Source organism: Symsagittifera roscoffensis, chromosome 4 (genome assembly GCF_963678635.1).
Source record: "Symsagittifera roscoffensis chromosome 4, txSymRosc1.1, whole genome shotgun sequence".
NCBI lineage: Eukaryota > Metazoa > Xenacoelomorpha > Acoela > Convolutidae > Symsagittifera > Symsagittifera roscoffensis.
The window spans coordinates 12083399-12107063 of NC_087065.1; the positions used below are offsets into that span (position 1 = coordinate 12083399).

Consider the following 23665-nt stretch of genomic DNA (forward strand, 5'->3'; position numbering starts at 1 on the left):
AAAAAATAATTGATATTGAAATTGTTTGAACAGCACATAGCTATAATATAGTAAAAACTGATTGAAAAAATAACAAAACTGACTGCTAAAAACTGCTTCCACTTTCGAAATAAAAGTATAGCTCAAGTTTTCTCAAATAACATGTTTCATAGAAAAGTTACTTTACTTCAAAGCTTTTATTAATAATTTTTTTGATTAAGCAAATCCAATTTCAGAAAATTGAATCTTGGGAAACAACTATTGCAATTGAAAACACAAATAAATCAAGGAGACTGGAAAACAGAACTGGCTTTTCGGAGACATTTTTCAATTGTTGAGTTTCAAAGAGAACATTGGAGCTTTATTTTTTTAAGATAAAACTAACCCAAGTTAACTAAGTCAAAAGGTTAAAACCACTTTCAAAACTAAACATCGATTATGTTTTCTTGCTCTATTTGCACTGTCGTTTTTGGAGAGTCTCAAAAAAAAGCTTCGCTCAAGAAAATAGCTCTGGAATGTGGGGAAATAATACAAACGAAAAATGCTTAAACAGGTCTGAAAACCTTTCATAGATCCTCTACGAATAGCAAAAACCACAATTATTACCTTCAATTAAAAGCCAACTTACAGTTGGAAAAGAGTAATGAACGCAAGGAAACTTAAAAAAACTTGTTTTTTCAAGAGCCTTCAACTTTTGAATTTCGAAGAGAAAAATAGCTGGCCTTAAAACTCCTTGAATTTGTAGAACAATTTTTAATGGGCACTTTTTTGTTACAGTAATTAATTTGAAAGCAGACATCGAAAAATTTTATATTCGAGAAACATATTGGGTTCGAAATTTTCTGAAAAAGATTTTTATTGTATTGTTATAAGAAACTTAGAGCTTTCTTAGTTTCATTTGATTAATTAAAAACGGATCAACTGTGTTAGCATATTATAATTAAATCTCAACATACATGGTATTAAAAAACCAGCTAAGCCTTCTGCTTAAAAAACCACCAGAAATAGCACTAATATTTGCAACAAAGGTTTGGCAATACAAAAAAGTAGCCTTGTAGTTGTTTTGTAGTATCACACTAAGATTCATTTGCGCTGAAATTAAATTGAAAATGTACTTCGCATACTAATCCCAAAAGGGAAAAATCCTCAAAAAAATAACGATGTTGAACATTCGTTATTGGAGAGCGTTATTTGCCCACCTTTGAGCAAACTAATTTGAATTGAACTTCGCAAAGACAAGCATCAAAAGGCATCAAAGAAATAAATCTAAAAAGTAGCTTTCGGAAATTAAATATCGGAAAAATAGTGTTTTAACAAAAACGATAGCCAACAAACAGTTGGAACAGAGCCAATGAACAAATGTAAGCAGAAAAAACTGACTGAATTGTTTTTTTGAAAAAAAAATCAACTTTCGATTTTCCGAGAAAAAACAGATAGCTTTAAAGCTCTTTGAATTTCTAGCTCTTTGAACAATTATTGAATGACACTTTATGATGAAATTAACCCAATTTGAGAAAACTCAATCAATATGTAAAAACTTTATTTCTCTAAAAAATCTGATTACTTAACTCCATTTTCGAAATTAAAAGACACCATTTTCTAAATTAGAAGTCAATCACGTTTTTCGTGATCTTTACACTTTCGCTGGTCGATAGTGGAGATTTCAAAAACTTTCGCTGGTCGATAGCGGAGACTTCAAAAAAACAAAAAAAAATCATCGCGACATATATGAAAGCCTAAGCTACGTTCATTGACTCTTAATAATTAAAAAAAACTATCAAAAAATTGCCTCACTTTAGAGCTAAAAAAATAATTGATATTGAAATTGTTTGAACAGCACATAGCTATAATATAGTAAAAACTGATTGAAAAAATAACAAAACTGACTGCTAAAAACTGCTTCCACTTTCGAAATAAAAGTATAGCTCAAGTTTTCTCAAATAACATGTTTCATAGAAAAGTTACTTTACTTCAAAGCTTTTATTAATAATTTTTTTGATTAAGCAAATCCAATTTCAGAAAATTGAATCTTGGGAAACAACTATTGCAATTGAAAACACAAATAAATCAAGGAGACTGGAAAACAGAACTGGCTTTTCGGAGACATTTTTCAATTGTTGAGTTTCAAAGAGAACATTGGAGCTTTATTTTTTTAAGATAAAACTAACCCAAGTTAACTAAGTCAAAAGGTTAAAACCACTTTCAAAACTAAACATCGATTATGTTTTCTTGCTCTATTTGCACTGTCGTTTTTGGAGAGTCTCAAAAAAAGCTTCGCTCAAGAAAATAGCTCTGGAATGTGGGGAAATAATACAAACGAAAAATGCTTAAACAGGTCTGAAAACCTTTCATAGATCCTCTACGAATAGCAAAAACCACAATTATTACCTTCAATTAACATAGCCAACTTACAGTTGGAAAAGAGTAATGAACGCAAGGAAACTTAAAAAAACTTGTTTTTTCAAGAGCCTTCAACTTTTGAATTTCGAAGAGAAAAATAGCTGGCCTTAAAACTCCTTGAATTTGTAGAACAATTTTTAATGGGCACTTTTTTGTTAAAATTAACCCAATTAGAGAAAACTGGATCAATACGTAAAACTTCTATTTCGCTGGGAAATCTGATAATTAATTTCCATTTTCGAAATCAGAAGTCGATCACGTTTTTCGTGATCTTTACACTTTTGCTGTTCAATAGTGGAGTTTGCCTTCCTTTTAACAATGTAAATACACTGATTTAAAAAGAAATCAAAGTCAAGCCGCGAAAAATCAAAATTGAACGTGAACAAATTTCAAGACTTTTTCCCTACAAAAAATATCATTAAGACCTATATAAGAGTACTCAGTACGTTCATTACTCTTAATAACTGCCTCAACTTTGTTTATCAACACTTAAAAAGCCAAACTTCGCTTTCAAAACTAAAAGTCAAGCTTCCTTTTTCCTCCACTTTTACTTACTAGTTTTTATGGGTTTATTTGATGCAGTCGACTGGTTCTTCAACTGTCGCTTCAAATCAGCCACTTGAGCTTCCAACTGAGCCACTTTATCATTCGCCCGCTGCCGTGTCGCCTAAAATTATTAATTCATTTCTGACCATCCCGATCTGAAATATCGAAGCTGCTGCATCTGCTCTTCCGACAGATAGTATGTGAAAAAACTACCAGTAGCTTACAGATATCTATTATCACCAAGTTCAAAAACATCACTTTGAAAATTTGTCTAATCTCATCAGTTGAACAATGTCGAGAAAAATCTCATTTTTCGTGTGGCAGATGTTTAAAATTCAAATCGCAGAACTATTATAAGAAGCAGCAAAACGTTTAAATCCAGTGCGCTTACCTCCAGCTCCTGTTCGAGATAGACACTGTTGCGAGGTGACTTGCTCCTCGCTCTCTTCCCTTCGTCCATCTCCAGTGATGTCCGTACATGGTCCTTGTCCAGGTCCTTGTGGTTGGGTCCCAGAGTTGCAGCTGCTAACTCATTCCTCGCCACGCTCAATTCAGATTCCAACTTCTTCACTTTGAACTCGTATTGAGTCTGCAAAACAAAAAAGCTAAACATTTGATTTTTTAAAAATCCAAAACTTAAGACGTTCTTTGAGTTAAACCTTTGGTATTTTCAATAGACCTCTTCTAAGAACCTAAAATGGCCAAATCGAACTTCGAGTAGAATAAATGAATCTGATTGCTTACATGAATCTACTGGCAACTGAATTTGACGCATGAGTATACGTTAATCCGATCTCAAAATTAGGGGAGAGTAATCGAAAAGACCTATTTTCCATTTTTCCGAAATGAACAATAATTCCTCATTCAATTCCACCATAACCTTTCAGCATCTCATGTTTTTCTGTATAGCAGGATTGAAATTTCACATTTATAGGAATACCTTATATACTAATCTATCAATCCCATATGTACATTGAAATAGATAAACATTAAGAAATCGACAGTATTAGCCATCTTCAGAAGCCATATTGAAAACAGCTTGGATGTTACTGAAACAAAATCGCTCTTGGCCGATCAACCTACCAGCCTTTAAGCCATGCCCACCCGTCAATACCTCCATTTAATCTATATCTCTCGGTTAAAAAAACCTGTATACCCAGTTCAGCTGCGCAACACTTTTCATTTACTCCGCCAAAAAAATTGTAATCCTCCGCAGCTCTTCTCCCGTTTCTTCCCAACAAATTGCAATTTTTTAAGTAAATTTGTTCGCTGGTCATTAAAATTGGCAACTGACTTAATTACCGAATTACAAACACATTTTTTGCTCATATACAGTCACTTAAAATAAATGGTTATATCAAAAAGTTGATGTTTATATCTTTTAGGGGGAGTGGGAAGGAAAAGAGCCGAAGCAAGTTTCCAATAAAGTTTGGTATTTCGTTAGACCTATCACGTGAAACGCTGGAGAGACGCATGGCGAGCCAATCGGGATTGACTGGCAAAACTGACCTTGACATTAGCATACTTCTGATGCAGTGTCTTCACAGACTCGCTCGCCTTCTCCTCCTTACACGCCAGCTCGGTCTCTAATCGATGCACCTTGTCTTCTAAACATGTCAACACACTCAACCAAATAAAGCAGTCAACTTATCGCCGGCAAATAGCGGGGGAACTATTGAACAGCAAAAACCTGTTTGTTACAAATTTCAGTAAGCTTCGCCGACAACAGGGTTGGCCTATTAACTATTGTGATTTCAAATAATGGTGCTTTAAACGATTTTTCAAGTTTTCAGATGATAATTTTTTCAAATTTCTTAGAGCAAAGAAAAGCATCAAATCAGAATTGGAACAATTTTGTGTTTTATTTGATTTTCAATAATGTTTTAAACATTTGTAATCAGTTTGAAGTTTTAGTGCAATTCAAATTCCGATGCACCCTTAGTTTAACAATGCACCCTTAGTTTAAGCGTAATTCGTGATTGACTGAAAAAAGCCAAAAAGCAGGGTATTTTGGTTCAAAATTTCCAACAGATATTCGAAAAAGAAAATTTGATCAATAATTTTGATGAAATTCTCTGCAACTTCTGTTGTCTTCGCGGATCTTTTTCCTTTAACCAACACCGGCGAATCTTTGACAAACTTGGCTTTTTTCCACTTCCCCACTCCCCCTCCAGATTTTTAAGTTTCAATTTTCTGTTGTCCTAGGAAATAAAAGTAGATATTTATTCTTTGATACGTTTGTTTTTCTCATCTCGATTCCAATTGGTTTAAGTTTGTAATTGTCTACTTTTTGATCGCACTCCATGAAGAAAATATGTATTCACAGTAGCTTATTTTTTATCATGCCAAGTTTTATAACATTTGACAACGTAAAATTAAGGTTCAAAAGTACAATAGCTGTGTCCCAGGAAAGAGCAAGTATGAAAGATGGGTCTCATAATCTTTGTTAACATTTCAAAGATACACAATAAAACAAATGCGCACTATTTGTCCTTTACCCCAGCTACAATTTTTTGCAAGTAAAATGATTGTTAACATCATTCGATAGTAATGAAAATAGACAATTAGACTAATTAAGCCCTGACAAGCATGTTTGAGCTGCATACTTATCCTTGTAAAACCATGGTTTACACCATAAAATTGATGCTCATGCGAGGTAAGAGAGAAAGAGCGCAAAAGCGAATCAGGTTTTCGAATGCCGAAAAAAATTCTTCGAAGACCAATCTAAATTTGAGTGACCCAAATATCATATTTGAACCAAAAAAAGTTTTTCAAAACTGAGAACCAAATGTTGGAGGAGGGGGCAAAAAACCGTATGATTTTGTTCATAATGTCCGTTATTCGCTAGACAAAGCCAATCGAAGATTGGAAAAGAGTAATGAACGCAAGTAAACAAAAAACACTGAATTTGTTGAAAAAATGTAAACTTTCGAATTTCAAAGAAAAAAATAGATTCGCTTTAAGCTCATTAAATTTCCAGAAATATACATGATTGACGCTTTTTTGATAACACTAACCCAACTGGAGAAAACTAGATCAATAGGTAAAGTTTTTATTCTGCTGGAAATCCAGAAAAAACTGAATTCCACTTTCGAAACTAGAGATTGTTCAAATTTTTTTGCGCAACTTTCACGTTCGTAATTGTAGAGTGCTATTTACGTAACTTTGAGCAGATGAATTGTATGTATGAATGCACATTTGTAAATTTTAGAGACTTTTAAAGACTTTTTCCTAAAAAAAAAACAAAAAAATCAGCGAGACCTATATAAGAGTCTTCACTACGTTCATTACTCTTCACTAGTCATGACAAAAAAGTTCTTCGTCACAATTTTTGGTTAAACCTCCTACTTAAACTATTAAAAAAGGATGCTTATGTGAGCTTGGGGAGGGGCAAGATACGTCATCGCTTTCAGTCTAGTGTAGCGTTATATTCACGTTTGAACCAACGGTCATTTGTATCAAAATAATAAACGAAAATTGAACTATTTCAATGGATCATAGCCGAGAGTTAATATGTGTGCTCGACAAGCGAAAAGTCGGGGTTAGAACCTCAGCAGGACCTGATATTTGTATGATCAGATCACAAACAAATTTAAAAACAATCTAGGAAAACTGATGGAAAATTACCTTTTAGCTTTTCATAATTACAAAATAATTACGTAAGTGCAGGCCAAATTACGAAACGTTTATTCATATTAATTAAACTTTGACAGTTTCGCAGCTTTATTTTAGTCTCCCGCCGGATGACAACTCTCCTAATGAACTATTTTTTTTATCAGCTAATATTGAAAATCAAATACAAGTAATTCAATCGCAGAAAGGGAAAGCTGTTATTTTCAATAAAAATCCTTATTTAAGGCATTCGACAAATTCCTGAGCTGTTTTTTACATTGTATGCTGTTTCGTTCGACAAAATGAAAACAACGAATATATTTAACAGCGCTTGGTAAAATACAATTGCAGTACTATTTCACAGTGCAATATGTATTGCAATACTTTATGGACTCGCTATACTTATTTTGATTCAAAAAATATTGCAATAAGTATCGCAATTATTGCAATTTATTTCGCAATACTTCAATTTTTTCTTGGTGAAAAAAAACAAGCTCAGAGGAAACTTTGCATTGTTTCAACGTTCCAGAATGGTGCATTAACATGAAGGAAGAGAAGCCTCTCTAGATGCAATGCAGTCATTGACTTTCTCAAATTAGTAGTAGTCAAATTTTCTCGACTAACAAAGCCGTTCCACAATATTATTGGAACTTTACTTATGATCGTTTCATGTGAACACAGGGGTCTTTGCGCAAAACGGCCCAAAATAAGTATTTTTACATCTTGATCTTAAGTTGAATCTTCTTGGTTCATTAGCCAATCAAATGCACTCAACATGGTCCAGCATTTCAATTAAAATTTAAGGCACATAAATTATTGGCCGAAATGACCAAAACGATTGAAACTTTTTCGCGTTGAAACCATTTTACTGAACTTTTTTCTTTAGGTATAACTTCACAAAAAACATGAAATTAGTTTTATTGTTTGACTAAGGTTCACATTCTCAATTACTTCGGCAAATATTTTTTTTTCTGCTGGAACAGTTGATTGGCATGCCTGACCATGTTGCTTGAGTTTGATTGGCTAATATTAGCCAATCAAATTCTGCCGCGTTTATTTTTGCTAAAAGATCTAAAGATTTTGATTTTGGGCCGTTTTGTGGTGCGTATTCATAGGTTCCAAATTGAAAAATCAGTCCCATAGACCCCAAAATAAAAACGCAGTCGCATATGTCCCAAATCTTTTCAATTGGTCAAAAAACTGAATTAGCCGAGTCTTGGTTTAAGGTCGCCGGTGGGCGCGCTACGCCGCTTCGCGGCGATAACCGGCTCTAAATTTCGTATTGAGTCCTACCCTTTGGTGGCAAGCTCGCAACACGTTGGCACGGCAGCGGTGGTCACTATTCTGCAGCTTGAGTTTATGCTGGTTGAACAGTAAACAATCAATCCATAAATTCGTTGGCTCAAATTTCAACCAATCAGAATTCAAGAAGATAAATTTTGGAACTTATGCGACTGATTTTTTATTTTGGAACCTATGAATATTGGAACCTATGAATATTGGAACCTATGAATATTGGAACCTATGAATATTGGAACCTATGAGAATTCACCCGTTTTGAGCATAAGACCCGAAGACAGATACTCTTCACGGTGAAGTCCCATTTGTACCAACGTTCATTTGTACCAAAATGAAAAATCGGTCCCATTTGTACCAAACTTATTTATCTCGTTTTCTGATTGGTCTAATTGTGAGCCAACGAATCATTAATTTAACTTTCAACTGTTCAAACAGAAGAACACTAAGCAGCAGAAAAGCGATTGACGCAGTCGTGCCAACGTGTTGCGAGCTTGCCAACAGAGGGTAGGACTCTATACGAAAATTAGAGCTGGTTATCGCCCCGAAGCGGCGACGCGCGCGTAGCGAGCCAATCGGCGACCTTAACCGAGACTCGGCTAATTTAGTCTTTTGACCAATTGAAAAGATTTGGAACTTATGCGACTGCTTTTTTATTTTGGAACCTATGGGACTGATTTTTTATTTTGGAACCTATGAATACTCACCGCTGTTTTGTCCGGTGTGCTCAGCATAGCATTGTACTGGTTACATGTCAGTATTTAGACAACCTCGTATTCAGACTGGTCAGTATTTAGACAAATGCTGTTTCAACTCAGAATCGAGACAAAGATTGTATTGTATATGTATTATTTTATTATTACTGCTTTACATGTAGTATCTATCTTGTACCAAGTATTCTGTCCGAGCGTTGATATTACGCTATTCATTCTTCATCGACAGCCCGGCTAGCTCAGTCGGTAGAGCATGGGACTCTTAATCCCAGGGTCGTGGGTTCGAGCCCCACGTTGGGCGAGCTTTTTTTGAACAAAACTTGAACTTAGAAACACTGTTTTTCTCAAATTGTGTGAAGATTAGACAAAAAAAGAAGAGAACAAAAGTTGCTTAGATTTTCATCAGAATTAATACGGTGCAATTCTTTCTCCGAAATTCTCAACCAAAATTGTACCCCAAAAATGGGTAATTTAGGCTTTTTTCAATTAATCAAAAATTCCGCTGAAACTACTTTGTTAATTGATGAGGAATATATATCACAAGCTTGGGGGGGGGGGGGGGGTGTGTGTGGAAAAGAGCCTATGAAAAACATTTTTAGTCCTCACACTTATTCTGGTAAAACCTCTCGTGGGAGATGTGAGGTGCGGGGGGGGGGAGAGAAGAGTTCCAAACTTGGATATTCGAAAAAAAAGGCATTGATGCTTGCTTACGTGAGGTAGAAACAAGAAAATCTCTTCTTATTGTGAAGAAAGAAAGAGAACCTAATCTAATGATTTCCGCACCAACTGCTTTAAATATTTTTCATATGGAAGATATTTCGGGGAATTGTAGCACAGAAGTTCCGTCGGAGAGACTACGATCGAAAGATTGTGGGTTCGAATCCCTGGCTATCGGTAGGGCTGATTGGTGTGGAGTAGTTGAAGCCCTGCGCTTGAGACGTCCAAGTGACCCTCTACATGCCTAGATCCGAACAGCCCTATAATGCGGTTGCGAAGAGCCCAGTCATACCCGCTCTTACAAATCAAGAGACTACGGGGTTCAAGGTCAAGAGACTGAGGTGTATGACTGTAACCAAGTGCTGTACCGGCGCTCGGGTCAGGGATACGATTCATACTGTGTTGCAAAGCCCCCATGTGGGAATGGCAGTTGTACCTGCCCTTACAAATCAAGAGACTACGGGGCAAAGGTCAAGAGACTGAGGGGAAGCTGCTCCACATGGAACAACATTTTTAACAGGGTTTCCTGTTTTATTTTCGTGGCTCTTTTTCCTTCCCCCCATCTCATCAATAAGCATCAATTTTATGGTGTAACGAGGGGTGAAGACCAAATACGTTTTTCATGGGCTCTTCCCCCCCCCCCCCACCCACCTTCTACGATCATTAATTTAATGGTGTAACGAGTGGTTTTACAAGGTTAAATATAAAGACCAAATGTGTTTGGCACATCCTAATGGAAGCGTTTTACAGTGCCGAAGTACAAAAGTGCCGAAAAAGGCGGGAAAACTTGAGAATTATTTACACGCATTTTTAAAGAGCGGGAAATTACTGACGCTTATTATCAGAGAAAATCGCTCCAATTTTGGCGCCAATATGTATGCAACTGCAAATTAAACAATTATTTTGCCGCCAAAACGTCTAAATTGCAAATTTTCTCGCTCAAAATCTTAAAGTCTTACTTAAGATTGCAAACGATCGCTGTTTAATTTTTGATTGCCGCACTGGGCTCTTTTTCCTTTTCCCCCCACTTGCAATTTTTTACATGTAAATTTGTTGACCACAATGTCCGATTGTTATGAAAAATTACATACAGACCAATAAGGCCACGACAAACATATTTGGTCTTCATACTCAACCTCGTAAAACCACTCGTTACACTAATATATTGAAGCTGGTGTGAGGTGGGGGGGGAAGGAAAAAGAGCCAAATTCAATTTACATACACGCATCTACTTAACAATCACCCTCCCTTTGTTTGGTGTTTACTTATAAATTGCCACCCCTATTAATAAAAGCAGTAAATTAGCGCTAGAGCTTTGTATTGAGAATTCTAATTTTGCTGCAATCTGATTGGTCAAAAATGCGTTACATTAATCTACTTAAGAATTGCCCCCTCCCCCTTTCTTAAAGAGGGGGGGGGGGCAATTATTAAATAGATCCACATACACTACCTGCGATACAACAAGTATAAGAGTAAAACAGCAAGAGACTAAAGAAATATCCAAGAGGACTTCTAACGCTGTTACTGTTGAAGAAATAACAAGTAAAAAAAATTCTTTTGTTTAAAATCATGCAAACTTTTTGAAGAGTTCCAAACGGGGTTGAAATTGAACATTCGCAAAACTGAACTTGGGGTCACAATCTTATCGTTTTCATAAACAAAGAAGGGAAATTTGTAGGAAACCAAGTACTAGGTAAACAAGCCAGTCAGAATTAAATCCGACAGCTAATCAGCTTAAACTCAAAGCTCAACTAAATATATTCGGCTAAATCGCATTGGAAAAAACATGTACTGCCCAAATGTACTGAATGAAAAATGGTTTACACAAATCGGAAATTATACCGAGAGCTTAATCGACGACCATAAAGCCAAAAAACCATCAGCAAAAATTAATACCGGCTTATGTCCCTCTTTTAAGTCCCCTAAGTCCCTCTTTCTCTCATAAATTACTCAAACAAAAATTTTTTCGTCATCAAGCGACGCAGTAAGAGGCCACAAGGTCAATATAAAATAAGCCGAAACTGATTAAGTCGGAAAAAACATGATATATCTAGTTGGTAAAATAGCAACTAAGGTAAAAATCGTTTTTCGACTTTTCCGAATTTATTAAATGCTAAAGATAACAAGCAATTACAATGAAAATCGTTTATAGTAAAAACAAACTATTCTTAGATGTGGCAACTAAGCAGGCAATACAAAAGCAGACAAAAAGTAGGCCGACAATTTTTCTTGAAACAGATTACTTCACGTTTGGAAAAAAAGAGGTCCCAGTCAAATCGGAACCCAGGACCTTTTGCCATCCCAGGTTTTTTCGTAACTTCTAGGCTAAGTGTGCAGGATACACAAAAAAATTGATTTCCTTATGAAGCAATGTACCATTAGGAGTCCAGATGACTCATGTGAACAAAGCTATTAACGGAAAAACTCTAGTATCCGATTGCAATACCCTTTCTCACGCAATGGTAGAAAAAAATCTTTTTGACTTCTGATGTTTAAAGCTGCAATAAATGTTGCCAGCGTGAACTAGTTAACAGAATGTTAATACATTTCTTAAATGCAAATTGCCGTATTCACAATTTTGCAAATATTTCATTTAGTAAATTTCACAGGAGACAGGAACAGAATCAAAACTTCAGATTTGTCTTGATCTATATAGAAAAACATTCTGTTCGAAAACAGAAACATCCAAAAGCAACTGAATGCAAAACAAGCATCTGTTAAAAAAAGCTTAGCAAGCAGTAAAAAGCCGAAAATAGTTGAGCATACACCCGTTCAGCCCAAAAAAGTTTTAATAGCACCGGCAGAAAAATCTAACACAAGAATCTATTTTCGCTCATCAAATGTCGTAAAATCAGGCAACTAAACCAATATAATCCACAGTTATTGCAAGGGTAACACAGAGGCGAAGCTGCGTTTCACATTACTTGCAATACAAAATAAGAGAGACGCTAAGTCGAAAAAAGAGAAAAAGCCGAAAAAACGAGTCAGGCTTATTTTGAAACAAAAAAAACTACCAACAACGAAATTTGAAAGAAGCAACGGAAGAAAAGTTTATAAGCGGCAACATAGCCGAAAATATCTTAGCAAAAAAACTTTCACTCGAAAAAAACTCTTAAAATACTTGAAAACTATTTAAAAATTGTTTAAGCCCCCTCCTCATTACACACGCAAACAAATAATTTATCGCTCAACAAACAACAAAATATGAGGGCAATAAGTCCATATAGTATAGGAAACGACAAAAAAAATTGCTCTGATTAAAAAATAAGCCCTGAAAATCAAACATCTAACCTACAGATTACGATTCCACGTCTGCGCCACACAAACTTAATTAAAGGCAACAACACATCAAATGAGATAGAAACATAGCCAACAGGCAGTTGGAAAAAATTCAAGTAAACAGAAATAAACTTACTTTCTGCAAAAATTTCAACTTTCCAATTTCCAAGAGAAAATAGTTAGGCTTAAAGTTTTTTTGAATTTCTAGAACGATTTACGATGGGCGTTTTTTTGATAAAATTACACCAATTTGAGAAAACTTGATCAATATATCAATTTTTTAATTCGCTGGAAAATCTGAAACTTAAATTCCATTTTGGGAACTAGAATTCGATCACGCTTTTCGCGACCTTTACACTTTTTTTGTTCAATACTAGATTCTGCCTTCCTTTTACTTTTACAAAAAAATGAATTGAATTTAAAAAGAAAACCGCAAAAAAGTAAACTTGAGCCTGAACAAATTTAAATACTGAAAAAAAATCATCGAGGCTTATATAAGAGTCTGAACTACGTTTATCGACTCTTAAAATATGTCATCAATAAACACAATGCTCACTAGCTCGCTTGTGTAAAAACTGAATCATAAGTATCACCTTTCTGTTGAAGAAACTCAAAAAGTATTAAGCACTTACCAAGCAGGCTGCCCACTGTGACTGGGTGGCCTTTGGTGGGAGAAGTGCTTCTTCTCGTGGAGTTATTGGTCGTCGTTCCCCTCATTAGGGCGGAAACAGAGTCTCTGTTGGCATTGAGGGCCCACCTCTTCTCCAACTGCGTCAGCTGCCACTGCAGTTCCCTAATATACAGAAAAAGGTAGTATATAATTAAGCCAACCGAAGTATAAACCAGTCAAAAAATATTTAATTGTTATTAAAAAGTTCAGTAACAATTATGTAACAGTTACAAAAGTCTAAAGTTTAAATCAAATGTTATAACTTTCAGTTGGTTTACATGTTCTGCGAATTTTCGGATGGTATAAATATACAATTTCGGCTTGTATATTTATGCTCAGACATCACGCCACATATTACGAGCTCAATTTACATTTCCTTGATTTCGGTTTTACCAATCCATTCCTAAATACACAGTTCGAATAGCGGGTGGCGAAACACAAGTAATTTTGGCGAAACGAATTCACATTCAAGTCATTTGAACAAAATTATACACACTGGGGCTTAAATAGTACTTACGGTGTATATCAGCGATGTCCAAGTTGGTTGCTGTGTATGTCCAAACTATTAGGGTCAAATATTTCTAAACTTCTCATGTCAAAATTGATAATTTGTGTCCACTGATCAATTTAAAAAAAAAACTTTTCCTCATTTCCATTGTATAGAAAAGATGTAAAAACAAACTCCAGAAGCCAAAGAGTCTTCTATCTTATTCTTAGGACTCAGGATGCAAGTATTAAACTTCGAATGAAGATTCGCAGCGCTGACATTAAAAACAGCAGACAGTAAAGGGAGAAACATTCTAACTTGTAAATTTAGTCTCAAACTACCTGATATTAGCTGCATCCTTGTCCTTCTGAGACATGTGGCTGCTCTTTTCAGTGGCTACTTCATGCTCCAACTCCTGAATTCGACCTTCGATTCTATCGATGTAATCTTTCTTCTCTAGCAACTCCAGCCTCATTTTTTCAACTGTTCTATTATTCACATATGCTGATACTGGAGAACTAGTTGTACTAGTCCTCGCCAACTTCGCATTGGGCGAGGGCGATAGCCTTGAAGGTGAAACTGATGAATTTTTCTTGTTTTGACCTGAGTTGACCTCTGCAGGACTTTTATGAGTATTGATTGGCACGTTTGATTCTGCTTTATGATTGGCTGTCGTGGGTGAAGATGAGGGTGAAAATGGGTTGCGCATATTGTTGTTATTGTTAGCCATCATCTGCTGTAAACCACGCAATTCGGTATCCCGGTCATCTAGCAGATCCCTAGATCAACATTAAAGAAGTGCCAGTGAACTCAAGGAAACCGAATACAATTCTTTATGAACATTTTTCAACTTACAAAAAAATCCATCATGTTAAAACTCTTTGAATTTGAAGAATCCTTTGAGCTTGACGCTTTTTTCATAAAACTAATCCAATTAGAGAATGTTGAAAATTAAAGTACCTTTTGGAAACTATGCACATTTTTTCACGCAACTTCCACTTTAGCTAATGGTGGGCGTAATTTGCCTTCCTTTTACCAAATCAGCTAAAAGTAAAAAAGAATCCAAATTTCAAACTGTGAAAAATCAGGTTTAAGCGTGAACAATTTTTAAGACAATTTCCCAAACGCCGCACGACCAAAATAAGTGATATAATCGAGAAGTAAGCAAGTAAACCCATTAACAGTTAAAACTTGAGTTTGAAAAACTGAAATTGAGATATCCAGGGTCTTATCAGTTAAAAACGAAAAAAAAAATCATTTCTGCGAATCGCAGAGGATCAATCACAGTCTATATACCCTTTAACAGAAAAACTGATAATTTCATCTACAACTACCACCTGCCAAGGGTTACACGCTTCGACATCTACAGGCAGCAATTAATGAACTTTAATAAAGTGAATATAGCGCATGCTCTTTGATAGCACATCTTCGCAACATTATTTGTTATAAATGTGGTAGTTACTTTCTATTTGTAATATTTTGTATATAGTTTGTATAAATTTTTTAAATGTCGGCTTTTTCGAAAAAAAAAATCCCGATTTTTTCATTACTTTTCTAGCCCCACCAATTCATTGTTGATTTCTTCCAAAACATTTGGAAGACCTCAGTTAGCCAATAAAAATTAGCGCCCAATCCGCAAACAAAAACTCTGATAACATATGCCAAAAAATCCTGCTTTCGCATAGTTTATGCGACGTTTGGAACACAAGCCGCGTCTTTTTGACAAACGCTATCCCCTTGAACATAGTATATTGGCGCCAGAGGCTCCTTCAAAAAATTAGGTTGGCCAGCCAAATACGGATTTTGTTAGATAACAGCACAGCCGCGAAGATTAGGGGGCTAGTTCATTTGGCAGGTCGACCTTTTAGAAGGCTACTAAATCAATGGAAAACCAAATGCGAACTTCAACTTCCGCATGGGCTAGTAGCAAAAACTTGCTCGACTGCGCTCACACTGAGCGCGAGTGGCAGAGCTAGGGTCTATCAGTGTTTGCTTCTAATCTATTCTTTATAAAAATATTTTTTTTTGACAAATTCGGAGATATTTATATAATTGGTTAAATGGGAACTCAAGCCTTCCGCACTCGAATACCAAATAACTGGACTTTTAGAAGAGTACCGAAGAAAAATTGTTTTACGATTGGCTAAAATGAACTATTTATGGATATATTTAACTTCATTCCAACTGTGTTATGGATACAACTTTGGGTTTGTTCAAATTTTAGAACGAAAAAGAACGAAAATTGTGAGGCTATTTTGTTAATTACTGTAGTAATTGAAGGGTGTAGCAATAAGCATGTGTGCCTAATAGAATCCTAAAATGCTTCATTGGGCGTTAATTCAGACAACGAACAAATTAGCTTAAACTTTCGATTAACATTTCGAAAGGCACCCTAATCTAATCAGCAAAATTGATAAAAAAACAAAGCTTGAAATAATGAGTGAGTCAACTGCATTCTTTTACATAGCTTTGCCGGAAAAAGGTTTGACTACAAATGAGGAGAGTAGTTTGTCTATTTTGCTGAAAGACAGTAACAATAAACAAAGTTTACGTCTCTTTTTGTCTGATATTTAGTTTGCGCAGCTTTATCTTTTCTTCATCAGTGTGAATAGTACAGCAAAAAATCAAGACATATAAGCAGAGACACATAGATGCAAGGAAACAGAAAAAATTGACTACTTTTTGAAAAACTTCAACTTTCAAATTTCAAAGTAAAAAATCAATGGCCTAAACTCTCTCTAAAAGTTCCATTTGAGAAAACCGGATTAATGGATAAAACTTTACTCCGCTCGGAAATCTAAAAAATTAAATTCCACTTTCAAAAGTAGAAGTCGTTAACGTTTCTTCGCGCCTTTTCCACGTTCATAATCGGAGTGCAGTTTACCTAAATTTCAGCAGCTGAATTTAAATTGAACTAAAAATTAAACTAGATGCATCAATATGTATGAATGCTTATTTGTCGTTATTAGAGCATGTTAAGACTTTTTCCTGAAAAAAAAAGAAAAAAATCACCAAGACATATTAGGAGTGCTGAAAAAAATCACCAAGACCTATTAGAAGTCTTCACTATCTTCATTAATCTGAAAAATATAACAATTTGCAACGATAATTGTTTGTTCAGAAAAATTTATAACGCCGCGCTTGGGAAAATTTTGTTTGTTTAACAAGCGGCATCAATCAAAATGGCACTTTTGTCTTTTCAACTTCCGTACATTTGAATATAATTACTTAACGTCAGTGATTTGGGATGAGGAAAAACAGTATTGACAATAACTTTTAGCACTGTTTAACATTTTGCTTTTCGGCAGTTGTACTTGGGCTATGTTGTAATGCCACTGTAAAACAAATTTAAGCAATTTTATCGAAGAGTTCGACATGATTTGAATTTCATTTCTGAATTAATTACTTCTAGCTATCCAAGTGAACGAGCATGATGAAGAGACCGAATGTTGGAAGTTTACTTTTAGTCAGTTTAAGCCAATTAGAATTGATTTTTCAAAAATCTGAGAAATCTCGACCTCAAAGAAAGCGAAAAAATCTTGGCTATTAAAACTAATTGCGAAATCGAAACCGGGTATTGAAAAAATACCTAAAACCGATTTCAACAAAAAAGAAAAAAAAATCGTTTATCTACACGAATTGTACAGCAAAACTTTGGTGTGGTGCTATAATTCGTTTCCAGTGTTTTCAGTTAATAATGACCACGGTTTTAAGTAATTCAGCCAATATAACTGTCTAACAATTCTGATTGGTCAAAACTTTTCCATCATTCGGTCCATCCATCATGAGACTACCCTCCCCAACGATTATTCACGGAAAATTGAAAGGCAAATTGAATCAAAGTCAACAGCAAAAATGCTGAGCTCTGTTGGCTGCAAAAAATTCTTTATCCAAATGAAAGATCCCCTCCCCTAATTGGTTTAGGTTGATGTTACACACTTGGGCCTTTGCGTTAGCATTGAATGCTTTGCCAATATTTTCACCTTACAGCGATGATTACCACGAAAACGTCCACACAATTAAACAAGACTTTTAACAATTTCCACGGAAAACAAGGATAGCTGGTTACTGTGAAAGTAGCACAGAATGTTCCGAACATAGTCTTTAAATATCTACAAAACACTTTTTTTCAAATTAGTATAGCTTTTTCTGCATGGTGTGATAAAAGGATCTGAAATAAAACTATACTTTAGGGATATTCGACAGTCATAGTAATATAGGCAAACCGGACAACAGTTTTTGAGAAAAAAATGACTAGAAAAACAAAACAAAAATCAAAAAACAATTCAATTGTTTTTCTTTTTTTTGCAGAAATTTTTTGAACTTTTGAAGTTTTTGATTACCCAAATGGCATTAAACATCTCCAAAAACTAATTTTACTTGAGTAATATTACATTTAAGCATCATTAAGCTATTGTAAATTGCCTATATTGAGAATAATTAAGCCTGCTTGTGAATTTTTTAATGTGGTTCAAATTCAGACTGAAAGGGCTTTAATTTGATGTATCACAGTCCGATGATTATTTGTGGTACCTGATTTGCGTGAACAAGAAAAAAAACTAAAACACACCCGAATACAAAGTTCCTCCCCATTTTCAATGGTCGGAACAATAAACAAGACCCAAGGGCTTGAAAATTAGAACTTATAAAAAAAACTCAAGGAAAAGCACTTAACTGCCATCAGACCACAGCTTTTGAGCAGCCCTTCCTTTGGTAGTATACTGCAGGTTACATATAGGCTTGAATCTGATCTGAATCAATTCAGGTGTAATAACCTCTTCGGTCTTTTTATTCACACCGGCTCAGGCGAAATCACAGTTCACTTTATATTCAAGCCACCCCCTCTTGTTTCATTAAGCACATTCTACCTTTGAAAGTAATCCCCCAATCCAATATCATATTTCAGGTGCAACAGTCCAGCCTAAATTCGGACGGATGTTCAACTAACTGCCATATCTTGAAGCCCAAATTACATCAGAATTACGTAAATTACATCACAATTTATTAACAATTGCGTAACAACAGTGACAATCTGTTATTTTGGAGCATAACAAACTTAATTTTCGGTTTGTTGGCCCTTCGGCGTTTTGGCCAGCCTACCACCTATATTCAATATCTGTCACTGGGCGTTACTCTCTAATTCAATTTTGTCGGATTAGAACGAACTATACCAGATTTACAAAAAAAAGACACATTTATACGAATTCTGCAATTTTGGTAGTTAAGAAATTTGAAGAATTTTAAAAAAAGTTTATCTACTATGAAACGGCTAGCTCTTACTTACAGCTCTTTTCTTTAATGATTTTTGCCAGCTGCGCTTTAAAGCGACAGCAAAAGTCCACGGCTTCATCGCGAAATAAAAGCGCTCATAAGTTAGCATTAGTTGTAATCTAATTTGCGAAATACTAATATTAGTACTATTATCAAATATTAGTATTTTCAGTTCATTTGTCCTGAATTATTCACTTTAGAAATCTTTTTCTGCCAATTTTTCATACGGCCAAGCCAAAACTATGATCTCCACCTTCCAGAAAAAGAGAGTCAGAATCATTTCCAATAACATACCGAACTGAAAGGAGTCTCCCTCAACTCCAAGGAAAACAAAGACAGAAGTGTCTGGAAGTGGGATTTCCAAACACCTCCAATGACCCAAGAGAGCTATAGAAATGAAGCCATGTTTATCATTCACCCTTCATGAAGCCACAAATCACTTACAACTAGATTAAACTCGACTTAACTTTTTTCTCATTTTGAACAATAAAAGTCAAATTTCTTATGCCAATATAGTGCAATCGTGAACCAGCTACATACCAGATATGAATACCTAATGTTTGGACCATTGATTATGTTAGATTTCTGTCTTTTTCACAACTTGTAGTTGTCAATCTCTTCCATACAAGTCTTTAGATTAAGAAATCGAACAGGCAAAGACGTAAAGCATTAGAAACTAAACAAGATTAACTTGTAGCAAATTTCCAACATTTGGGAAATAATTCGCTTTTTCGGCGAAGTTTCCTCGATATTTCCTTGGTGGCTTAAGTTTCTTATTACCAGCATTTTTGTTATTAGGGAACATTTGTTATCTCATAAAACGTATCTTATCCCCTGAAACGGAACAAATGTTTAACTTCAACTCCTATTCCATTCACGCCAACTTAAGTTCCTCGCATAACGAGTTTATCTAGATTCAGCTTCATTGCGTTTCCAATAACAAGTAAGTTAATATTAATTCCAAAGAATTAAACATCAAAAAAATGTCAAATTAAGTACACTTAAAAGCATTACAAGCTGATGACTATAAGCTTTAAAAAAAGTCCAGGTCATAATTGTAAAAAAAAAAGCTGTCTAATGCAAACAAAACCTGAATTGAAAGCATTTCCATTGAGAGAAAACCCACCTACTTGGCACAGATAATCGCCGATAACGAACTCTTGCTGGAGATAGTTTTTTCACTCGAGCATACTTCACTACGTAGAAATTTAACCGCCCCCGGCTCCTAATTGATTCAAGAAAATTTCAGAAAAACGCTGACTGATACATAACATAGCGGATCAGTTGAAATTATCATCGGAGTTGAATTGCATATTTCACATCATTATTTTGTATTGTTCGGGGTTTTTTTTTACCCTAGGGGAGAAATTGTTGTAACTTTCACGCGACATTTGATTAAGAAAGAGTCCATATTCCATTATTATATTTCGCCAAAAATTATTCGAATGAATTAGGAGAGTTACTCAAGAGAGGCTAGGAGGTTCTTTAACTTTTATCCAGCTATCTTTTTACAATCGATATGTTGCTTTGTTCATAAGTCGTAGTGGCCTATTGATCTGTCTGGAGATTTGTGAAGCGATATTCAGAGAGCTTCGGAATTACGAATTCCAGCTGACAGCAGTGCAATTGACTTTTTGAGGTAAGTTGAAAAAATGCGCCAAAAAAGTCTGCTTCACATTTCAAAAAGATACCACAAAATAACAAATACAGAAAAGGCCATACAATTCAGCCAAAGACAATTCAGCTGATATGAAATTCAGACAACTCAGCCAAAAATATAAAGACAATTCAGCCAACATGACAAAAATTAGAATTTCTTCTTAAATTATTTAATAGTGACCGCTGCAGTCGCGCCAACATGTTGTGAGCTTGCCAACAGAGGGTAGGGCTCTATACAAAACTTAGAGCCGATTATCGCCGCGTAGCGCGCCCACCGGCGACTTTAAATTGACAATTAACTCCAATTCCGACAAAACCAAGGCAAGTTGTTCAAATATAAAAAAGAAAGACGTTAATTTTCCCTTTGCATCCTGCCAGCCTTTGCCCCGACCCCGGCCTGAATCCTTCAATTTTTTTGCTTCTTAACTAAATGGAAGGAAATTGAACATAATGGATGATTTTACATCTCTTAATTGATTTAGTAATTCGATATAATTACTTATATTGAGAAATAAATAGGAGTAATAGGGTTCATTTAACCCCTCGTGGAAAATTTCTTATTAGTTTCAATTTTCAAATTCAATTTAAAGACGACTAAGTCAACATACATAAGTTTCATCCTCAAAACCAGACGAAACAGCATTAATGGAGTGGTATGCGCCACATTTTCATATCTAGTAGAAGGACATTTTCTCGTTCGCTTTTCATAAAACTGAGATAAAAACTTAACTTGAAACTTAACCCTCAAAATGGATATTTTGACGTGAAAAAAAATACAATTACACTTCCAAAGTTCGAACAGTATAATATTTGTGGTTAATTTTCAGCTAATTTTACACACAATTTGTATTTTTGAAGCTATTTTAAAACTTCAGAGCCTTTTATTGGTGAATCAAAACCTAATTCGTCGTCTCATTTCCACTTTCTTGTTTCATCTGCAGTTATTTTCACCTGTTGCCAGTTTTCCGGACCAGAAACTCAATCACCAGCCATTCAATTAGAAGTTAATTATCTTTGACAATCAAAATCAACTGCTGTCACACCATCAAAGGCTACAACGTCATCAATCATGTCAAATGTTGCCGCGCTTGTTATTATTGCTCTTGCCACGTTGCTGCCACTATTAAACATGGTTGCCGGCATGGACCGAGTGGAGTTCAGAAACGAGAACGATCAGCGGGGATCTATTGTGGAGATGCAAAGAAGAGACGACAACTACCTCAGAGCCACTAAGTCTCTGCCCAAAACTGCCACTCTGCCCATGAATGTATCCGTCACTATGAGGTACATTAATTCTGAATAAACTAGGCGAAAAGTTATATCATATGAATGAAATCTGTAGAACTTATGTAACTGTTACATAATTGTTACATAACTGTTATATACCACTTACGTATTTAGGGGGCTGGTTGATACTACGGCTGGTTTACATGCCACCAGGTACAGTTGCCAAGCGTAAATTGAAGCATTTTGTTGAAACTTAGTTTTACGAGCGTCCATTGCTGGCGTATAATGTACATAAAAAAATCACGTATCGAAAGCACCGAAAAATTGAACAAAAAAGACTTTCTAAAATAAATCAAAGATCAAGTAAAAATGACTTCACTGTTGAAGAAGTAATGCTGAACATGAATGGGTAGTTGAATTTTGTCACTAACTGTCCAGTTGAATTAACATTTTCATTAGTTAATCAGTGCTGAAAAAACCTAGCACCGGGGAAAAAAACCAGGCTAGAACATCGACCCTTCCCAAATTTATCACACGTTACTGAACAAAAAATGCTAAACGATTGATTGAAAAAGTCTCCCTTAGCTCTGATTCTCAAATTTTGAGCCTACCGTATTTTTAGTCTGGAAACAATCAGTGAGATCCGAACAACCCATGCGGTTATTGACCTCTACATGTCCGAAATGTGGAATGCCGGTGAGACCATCTCAGGACACCCTCCTCAAAAGCAAAACAACACAAGCTCCCCCTCCCGCCACCCCAAAAAGGTCAAGTTGAGTGGTGAGGGGAGTGATACATACACGTGGACTACAGACACTTATTTCTTGTTGGCCAAGCATGTCAAGTATTACACTGAGTCGCAGTATTTGGTCATCAAATCAGACGGAAACATACATAGAGGTAAACATAGTCTGGTCATTTGAATTCTGGTTAATTATTAAAACATTGGAAAAGAGCAGGAAAGCCAACAGACAGTTGAACAAGAGTCATAAAGGAAACAGAAAAAAGAAGCAAAATTGACTTAATTTATGGAAAAACTTTAACTTTCGAATAAAAAATCATGGCCTTATAACTCTTCAAATTTCAAGACCAATTTATGATTGAAAGTTTTCCATAAAAAAAGCAAGTCGAGAAAACTGGATCACAAGATAACTTTATAAATCCGTTCGGAATTATGAAAATTAATATTACTTTTCAAAACCTAGAGTCATTTGCGTTTTATCACGCCATTTGCACTTTTGCAATTGAAGAGGGAAATGCGTTTTCCTTGTAGAGTGAGAATTTGAGTTAAAATTTGAAGAAAATTCAAAAATCAAACAGCGAAAAAAAAAAAATTGGACTTGAAAAAAACCACACGACCTCAAGGAGTGTCTTCACTTTATTCATTGACACTTAAAAAATTAAAAAATGGTTTCAAAAAGCTGACAAGCAAGTATGGAGAAGATGTAACAATGCCCGATTTAATTTTTCACAGAGGCGAAGCAGAGTTTCGCGTCACTTGCGATACGACACAAAAAGAGCATTGCATGCACAAACGCCGGCTTTAAATAAGTCTTTAGAAACACTTATCGAGCTGCAACGAAGCCGAAAAAAGTGTTATCTCCCGTTTAGACGGAAGCAAAATGTAGAAGCAAAACTTTGAAAGGAAACATTACATTTTTACACCCCACCCTTCAAAAACACAGAAGGATAAAAATCTGTTTATCCTTCTGTGTTCAGCCACAAATCAAAAGCGACATCATAAAAACCTTTTTCAAAGCTGGCACTGGTGAGTATTTCAGTACTGGGAACATTTTTACACAATGCTCA

The 23665-nt window shown here is 35.3% G+C and overlaps 2 protein-coding genes and 1 non-coding gene across 6 annotated transcripts in view; 2 read left to right on the top strand and 1 right to left on the bottom strand.

Annotated features, from left to right (window-relative positions):
• The window catches only part of LOC134844741 (centrosomal protein of 162 kDa-like), a 31504-nt gene extending 16825 nt beyond the window's left edge, over nucleotides 1–14679 (bottom strand). The window contains exons 1-6 of the mRNA XM_063861554.1: nucleotides 14660–14679; nucleotides 14041–14478; nucleotides 13175–13335; nucleotides 4435–4532; nucleotides 3317–3514; nucleotides 2935–3046 (exon numbers count right to left, since the gene is read on the bottom strand). Coding sequence (XP_063717624.1) covers nucleotides 2935–3046; nucleotides 3317–3514; nucleotides 4435–4532; nucleotides 13175–13335; nucleotides 14041–14478; nucleotides 14660–14679 — 1027 coding nt within the window. The remainder of the gene's footprint in view (nucleotides 1–2934; nucleotides 3047–3316; nucleotides 3515–4434; nucleotides 4533–13174; nucleotides 13336–14040; nucleotides 14479–14659) is intronic.
• Trnak-cuu (transfer RNA lysine (anticodon CUU)) lies at nucleotides 8775–8847 on the top strand. The gene has a single exon. It is a non-coding gene; the product is annotated as a tRNA-Lys (tRNA).
• Nucleotides 14680–18505: 3826 nt separating the features above from the next.
• On the top strand, nucleotides 18506–22780 carry LOC134844149 (uncharacterized). 4 transcript variants are annotated; one of them, XM_063860685.1, is made up of 4 exons: nucleotides 18506–19913; nucleotides 20509–20609; nucleotides 21571–21913; nucleotides 22479–22780. In XM_063860685.1, exons 3-4 carry the CDS (start codon nucleotides 21699–21701, stop codon nucleotides 22777–22779), a joined length of 516 nt encoding a protein of 171 aa, XP_063716755.1. In that variant the 5' UTR covers nucleotides 18506–19913; nucleotides 20509–20609; nucleotides 21571–21698; the 3' UTR covers nucleotide 22780. The 4 variants fall into 4 exon arrangements, with proteins under 4 accessions (XP_063716755.1, XP_063716754.1, XP_063716756.1 ...); XM_063860684.1 differs by having other exon boundaries at nucleotides 18506–20609; nucleotides 21591–21913; XM_063860686.1 differs by lacking the exon at nucleotides 20509–20609.
• Nucleotides 22781–23665: the final 885 nt, after the last annotated feature.